At 38.0% G+C, this 7,977-nt stretch overlaps 1 protein-coding gene across 1 annotated transcript in view; it reads right to left on the bottom strand.

Moving 5' to 3' along the window:
* Sgcg (sarcoglycan, gamma (35kDa dystrophin-associated glycoprotein)) overlaps positions 1-7,977 on the bottom strand; it is a 32,458-nt gene that overhangs the window by 2,684 nt on the left and 21,797 nt on the right. Inside the window, exons 6-7 of the mRNA XM_013038030.1 lie at positions 5,279-5,351; positions 1,367-1,490 (exon numbers count right to left, since the gene is read on the bottom strand). Of these exons, the coding sequence (XP_012893484.1) occupies positions 1,367-1,490; positions 5,279-5,351 (197 nt within the window). The remainder of the gene's footprint in view (positions 1-1,366; positions 1,491-5,278; positions 5,352-7,977) is intronic.

The raw sequence follows: 7,977 nt of genomic DNA, 5'->3' as shown, positions 1-7,977 counted from the left end.
CCTCCCTCCCTCCCTCCCTCCCTCCTTCCTTCCTTCCTTCCTTCCTTCCTTCCTTCCTTTTTCTTCCTTTCTAACTCAGGACCTTGTGCTCTCCTTTGGCTTTTTTTTTCACTTAAGGCCAGTGCTCTCACTTCAGCTACATCTCAATTTCTGAGGTTTTACTAGTAAACTGGAGGTAGAGCCTCTCAGTATGTCTATCCAGGCTGGCTTCAAGCCACATCTTCATATCTCAGTTTCTCTAGTAGCTAGGATTACAAGTGTGAGCCATCAGTGCCCAGAATATTTTATCCTTAGTGTTGTTGACTTTAAAAAGTGTTCTTGTACCACCTGAAATCCTAGCTACTTGGGAGGTGGAGATGGAGGATTGTGGTTCAGGACTTAACTCCAGACAGAAAAGTTTCAGAGACTATTTCAACCAATGTCTGGGTGTGTATTTTCCAGTTATGGAGTCAAATACAATGGCAGGGCACAGTGGTATACACCTGTCACCCACCAGAATCCAAAGAGGCACAAGTAGGAGGATCGCAGTTCAGATTTCAACCCTGGCTGCCTGAGTGGTAAGTGTGAGTCTACTTGAAATCACCGAGGCAAAAAGGGGATGGAGGAGTGGTTCAAATGCCAGAGCACATGCCTAACAAGCATGAGGTCCTGATTCCAAACTCCAGTACTGCAAAAACAAACAAACAAAAATGATGGTCCTGTTTTCCATCTCTCATTTTTACTTAAACTGAAAGGCACATTGCTCTGGGCAATAGCATTATACTGTTGTCATCGCCAGGTGACTCTGGGGACAGCCATTATGAAAGAAGTTGGACACTATGAAAAGGCAAAATTGACATGCTCTGTAAGTGCTGAAAATATGTGGTTATTTTTCAAAGTTAACAATAAAAAGTGGGTTTTTGTTGTTCTTTTGTTTTGTACTAATACTTAACTTGAACTCAAGACTTCACACTCTTCTTTGGCTTTTTCTGCTCAATGCTGGGGCTCTACCACTTGAATCACACCTCAATTTCTAGCTTTTTGGTGGTTAATTAGAGATAAGAGTCTGATGGGATTTCCTGCCTGAGTTGTCTTCAAATGGTGATCCTCAGATCTCAGCTTTCTGAATAGCTAGTCTTACAGTTGTGAGACACTAGTACCTGGCTAAGAAGTGGTTTGGTTGCACAAATATCAGTCATGAAAGGTGAACAGCTCTAATATATAATTGTTCTAACATTTCTTTCAGTGCTGGAGTGTTGTGTGCTTCCCTTTCATGCATCTTACCATAAACCCTTTGTAATGTCTCATTACAAATGACTGTAATATTCATGATGTGCTTGTAAAAGAAATGTCATCAGGAAACACTTCAGGACTTCATTCTACTCACCATTCCTTCACTACTCTGCAAAAGGATGTCCATTTGAGAAAGAGCCTCAATTTTCCCAGCGTGAGCTTTTATATTAATCCCTTTTGGGGCATCCATGCTCAGACTCCGTGTAGGAGATTCTAGCCTGAAAAGGTGACAAACAAATGAACAAGAAAAGTATGGTTTGAAAGTCAATTCCTGTGCCAGGCTTGTGATCCTGAAGACTGAATCTGGAAGATCTCTCAAGCCTAGAGGTTTACAGGTCAGTCTGGGCAACACAGTGAAGAAAACAGACACCAGATCAACTCTCTACCCATAACCTGGCATTGAAGAGATAATGGACAAGAGATACCCAATCTTTATGGTTCTCAACATATTCACATACTATTCACTGTTCATTGGTAAATCCAGATATAACAGGAGGCCAAGAAATATGTGGAAGCATGGCTCAGGTGGTAGAGTGCCAGCCAATTAACAAAGTGGCAAACACTGACTTCAAGACAATAAAAAAGAAAAATACATATTTTACCTCTACCAACAATAGGAGATTATTTCTTCTACAACTGTGCAATTCAGATGGCAGGGCTTAACCTTAGCAAACCACCCACAAAACAAATGCCATTGTGAGTAACTGTGAAATGATAACAGTATTAAGTTAATACACCATCTTATTTGATTGGGAAAACAGATTGAAGGACAATATGCTCCATATTTATGAGACAGAATAAAATGCTTGGACAAGTTTTGGCTTTTAGCTTAGAAAGTGGACAGGATAGATGGAACGATTTATTTTAGAAAGAAAGTGGGGAAGAAAGAGGGAAAGAAAAAAAGGGCAGGATAGAAAAGGAGGAAGAGAAGGACTGACCCGTTATGGCAATATTAATAGAAGACAAGATAAGGAGGAAGAAATGTCATTACTTAATGACTACAGGAACAACTTGCAGGAAGATTAAGTAAACATGGTTGTATGCACCTGAAAATTAAAACTAAAAGAGTAATGATACCAATATTATAGAGGAAGTTTTAACAAACCTCTTCATGAAACTTATATAAAAAAGAAAGATAGCAATTACACAGATATTAGTCATGTAATTGTTAACACTGGCCTAGGAGCCACACACACACACACACACACACACACACACACACATTATAGAAAATAGACTATTCATAAAATGTAATGAGTGGGCTGGGAAGGTGGCTCAGTGGTAGAGTGCTTGCCTTGCATGCATGAGGCCCTGGGTTTGATTCCTCAGCAATATATAAGCAGAAAAAGCCGGAAATGGCTCTATGGCTCAAGTGGTAGAGTGCTAGCCTTGAGCTGAAGAGCTGAGGGACAGCATCCAGGCCCACAGTGCAGACCCCATGACTGACAAAAAAAAAGTGATTTCATGCCAATGATTTTGAAGTCTTAGGTGATAAGCCAAGGAAGAAATAATCAAAATGGAACATTTATTTATTTACTTAGTGCGGGTACTAGGATTTGAACTCAGGCTTCCTACTTGGCTTTTTACTCAAGGATGATGGAAGAGGGCATGGAAGAACATAACCTAAGCCCTAAAAGGTAACAATTGTTCACTTAGAATAGAGTATCTTGCAAACCTATCCTTCATGATTTAGTGAAAAATTAAAAATCATCTACAATAAACTAAACCCACAGGAATCCAACACTACAGGAGCCAAGACTACAGAACATATTGAAAGAATTTTATACACAAGATGAAGACAAAACAAGAAAAATGATAACAAACATCACTAGATGAGTAGATTATCATAGGAATAGGGAAGAAATAAGCATGATAAAACAACAAAAGGAAAGGAAGTATGAAATATGTCCATATCAACACAATAAATGGTCTCAACTCTCCAATCAAACACTATACTATGGCAAGTTGGACTAGAAGGCAAGACCTATTTGTTGCCTGCAAAACCACATCTCATAAGGACCAATATAGGCTTAGGGTAAAAGAAAGGAAAAATACTTTGCAAAGTGCAACTATGGTTTTATCTGGTAAAATAGACTTTAAGAGACAAGATCACTCTATTAATAAGGGAACAATCCATGAGCTGAAATTACAGTTGTCAGTATATACACAGCAAATGTTGGAACACCCAAGTTTCTTAAACAAATACTTGTGAACTTACAAGCTTGAGTAGACCTAAACACAATGATTGTGGGAGACTTCAATAGTCCACTCCTATCAGTAGATAGAAAATGCATAAAAGAAAGCAACAATAAGCCTAAGAACTAAATGACATCACACACTTGGACCACACATATGGACTTGACAGATAGCTATAATATTTCATCCAGCAGCTGAACCATACACTCTCTTCTAAGCAGCCCATGGATCGTTATACAAAATACATCATATTTTAGGGCATGGAGAAAAATCTTAGTAAATGCAAAATAGTTAACTTTCTGAACTAAAAAAAATTGTTACTATAAAGATGATATACAGAGGGGTTATAGTTACATGTAAGTCAGGTAAAGAGTACATTTCTTTTTAGATAATGTCACCCCTTCCCTTGATCTCTCCCAGTTTTCCCTCCCATTCCCACATTTTCCTGTATTCTATCTGACCATATGGAATTGTAGTAGAACTCAACAGCAAATGAAGCCACAGAATATATTCAAACACATGGAGACTGAATAACACATTGCTGAATGACAAGTGGGTCACTCAAGAAATGAAGTGAAAAGGTACTAGAATTTAACAAAAATGAAAGCACAAATGTACCAGAAATCTTTGGGACATAGCAAAAGTTGTGCTAAGAAACCTACATAAAAATAGATTTCAAATTAATAGCAACATAAAAACAAGTGCCTAGAAAAAGAACAAGCCTAACTCTAAGTTAGCAAACAAAACAAATAATGAAGATCGGAGAAGACATGAATGAAAGAGTTAAAAAATTACCCAAAGAATAAGTGGAACCAACAAGTTGGTTCTTTTCAAAGGAAAAGAAAATTTGATTGATAATCCCCTCACTAATCTGAAGAGGGAAAAGAGTGAATAAAATCATAGATGAAAAAAGGGAAACCACAGAAAATACTAATAAAATTCCAAGGCTTGTCAGGGAATATTTTGAAAACGTATTCAAATTAACTAGAAAATATAGAAGAAATGAATACATTTCTACATGGATTTGACCAAAAATGTAATCTAAAGGATATATATCAAACAGATCTAGAACAAGCAATGAGACTGAAGAAGTTAATAAGTATCTCAATAGAGAAAAATCCCAGGACCCAACAGCTGAATTATATTTACTCCTCAGATTTTTCCATGGGATAGAAAGGGAAGAAATGCTATTCAAATTTATTCTCCAAAGCCAGTGTTTATACTTGTTCCAAAACCAGCCAAGGACACAACAATAGGAATCATACATAGATCATTCTATCATAGACACAACTTTAGTCAACGAAACCCTTGCAAGCCAAATTCAGCAACAAATTGAAAAGATCTATGGATGAGAAGAGACCCTGGCAGCCATGTCTGGGAAGGAGGAGGAGGGGAGAGGTTCACCAGAGGCAGCCCAAACCATGGGGGCCTTAAGTACTCACTGGGAACACTGGGTTTTCCTTATGGTTGGTTTAGAACCAAGCAAGCATGTTATACAGATTGCTCCCAGCAAAATTAGTCTGGCACTGATTTTGGAGACAGACTGGAAAGGAGCAAGAAGGTTTTTGGAATAATACAAACCCTGGACAGAAACAGAACACACAAGGAGTCTAACAAGTTCTAGAATCAGTTGGAACTTTGACTTACATTGTATTTGAATAAATAACTTGTTACATGCAAAAAGTCAAGAAAAATTATAAGACAACAAGTGCAACAAGAAACTATCTGATTGCAACAATTACAGTATCTCAGCACATATCCAGCTGCCTTCCCAAACAAAGTTGGTTTGCCTTGGGACAATGATTCTTACCTAAGATCTGGAAATGGATGAGCTCTGACAAGGGGAGTCTCCACTGAGTGTTCAAAAAGAGCCCCCTCAGGTCCTACACAAAAACCAAAGAGGTATCAGGAATACATTTAGAATAAGTTGCATTAAACAAATCAAGCATTCAGTCTATACAGCATGAGTCCAATGCAAAATTCCAAAATGGTCCAAAACTCTGGAACTATTTGAGATTTGGCATGACCCAGCAGGGGAAATTCCAGAGTTGACCTCAGGTAACAGGTTGCAATCAAAGCATTGCATACTAAAGATAATGGATGAAGTTACCACTAGGTTATGTGTACAAGATAGATACAAATAGGATGAACTTACTTAGATCTTGATCCCATCGCTAAATATCTCAATATAGCAGTCCAGACACCCCCAAATTCCCACAAACCCAAAGCCTCAATTCTGGTCTCAAATCATTTGGAGAAGGGAGATGCAGTCTATAGATTTTACTCTTGGTTGCCAAATTCGTGCAGATGTTTAAATTTCAGGGGGGAAAATAGGTGCAACTATTTCCTTCATTTTCTGAGACTATAAAGTCCTACCAACCAAATGTGTTGTGGGGTGTTTTGGGTGTTTTTTTTTCTTTTTTTAAATCTGGTACTTTTTTATTCTCTAACTTTAAATCGTTGTACAAAGGGTTTTCAGCTTATCATGTCAGTTTATGAGTGCAGTCCATCTTGATCAATCTCACCCCTTCAAAATGTGCTTTCAAAGTGAATTCAAATCAAGTTTATTTTAAATTAGACAAGAACATTTGCTATCAAACTGAAAAAAGAAATACTCCTATTGAAAGTTTCATAGGACTACAAATTTTCAGTAAGTTGTATAATTATCTATTTTTTGGTGTGTGTGTGTATGTGTGTGTGTGAGAGAGAAACAGAGAGATGTGTTTTGTGCTACTTGTTTCTAAGGTTTATCAGGAAAAAATATTAAAAATCTATACATCTAAAAACCTTCAAATTTCCAGCAATCAGTATGTTCCCAGCTGTTCATTAGCCTGAGAACTTGATTGCAGTAAAGCTCTCAATCAATTGGTAGTTAAGTGGAAGTAAGAGGTCCATAGACTTTTCTGCTTGGTTGGCTTTGAACAGCGATCCTCAGATCTCAGCCTCCTGAATAGTTAGAATGATAGACATGACCCACTGGTATCTGGCGTGACTTATTTTTTAATATGAACCCAGAACTTCCATTGTAGATCTAGGCATTGAAAAATAAATAGGCTGGGTGAGTTTCCTAAACACTAGGTTGAGAGACCACCTCCTTGGTAGAAAGTCTTGTCCCAAGCCCTCACTGATTTAACCACATACAATCTTTCCTTAGTCTCCACAAAATTAATTGTTAGCTTTGTTATTACAACTACTGCTTCCTGAGTTCTAAGTAAGAAGACATGAAAAAACCCTGTACTGAAAGGCTTTAAGATACCATAGCAAATAAGAATTTAAATCAGCACAAAATGGAACAACCATGATTGACATAAACACTATCATAAACTGCAGCTCCCAGGAACATATAAGCAAAAGTTAATGGTTCCTGAAATTGATATTATAATCTATGCAAATTATATTCAAATATGAAACATCCTCATGCTTGTGATGAGTTACAGCTTTTTAAAATACCACTTATCCAAGCCTAAATGATGATAGAGACCATTATGTAAAGTGAGGCTACACTAAACACCAGGCTTTCTATGATAAATTGGGCCAATCCTATTTGATGGTTCAATGTTTTGTTTGTTTAAAGTATGGACAATATTTTCTTTGGTCCAGGACAGGAAGTAATTTAACACAGTGTTCTTCATTATATTCATATCCCTTTTATTATTTTCTTTTCTCCTTGCTTCTTCTGATTTGCAAAATGTAAAAGAAAAAGTAACAGGTGCCAGTGGCTCACATCTGTAATCCTAGCTCAGAGGGCTGAAATCTGAGGATGTGGTTCAAAGACAAGAAAAAGTCTGTGAGATTCTTATCTCTCATTATCCATCAAAGTACTGGAAGTGGAGCTGTGCTTCCAGTGGTAGAACACTAGCCTTGAGCAAAATAGATAAAGGACATGGTCCAGGTCCTGAGTTGAAGCCCCAGCACAAAATGAAGAAAGAAAAAAGAAAGAGAAAAATAGGTGTTAGGTGCTTGCTGGTGGCTCAGGCCAGTAATTCTAGCTACTTGGAGGCTGTGATCTGGAGGAGCTAGGTTGAAACTAGTCTGGGAAGAAAGTTAGAAATCAGCAATGAATCAGCAAAAAGCAAGGCTGGAAGCATGGCTCAAGTAGTAGAGCACCAGGCTCATATGGTTTCATGCAGTAAGTAGATTGATTGTGGCATATATAGCATCAGATGTTCCCTAGCTTGGCATGACTCCACTTACAAGTCTTCATCTTCATGATGATATAAAAGCAATATACATTCAGGACTTCATTGTTGTTTTTCCTGGGCTAGTGATCCATGCACGGTATTTTCCTGTGGTGTTGGGAATTTCTGTACATCCCGGGCAGATGGAATCACAGGGTTGCCCTGTGTATCATGGGTTTTGTGTCAGATGAATGAGTCCTAGAGGCCAATGGCAGTGTCCTCAGCACAGGTTGCAGGCTAAGAGAAGCTAGGTATTTGGTAGGGTTGGTGGAGTAAGCATACTCTTAATTTGCACAGTTTCTATGATGACTTTGCCAAGATGTCGTTCTAC

This window comes from Dipodomys ordii, unplaced genomic scaffold (genome assembly GCF_000151885.1).
Source record: "Dipodomys ordii isolate 6190 unplaced genomic scaffold, Dord_2.0 Scaffold1, whole genome shotgun sequence".
Classification (NCBI taxonomy): Eukaryota; Metazoa; Chordata; class Mammalia; order Rodentia; family Heteromyidae; genus Dipodomys; species Dipodomys ordii.
The sequence above is the reverse complement of the archived record's forward strand: the minus strand, read 5'-3'. Positions and strand labels throughout refer to the sequence as shown.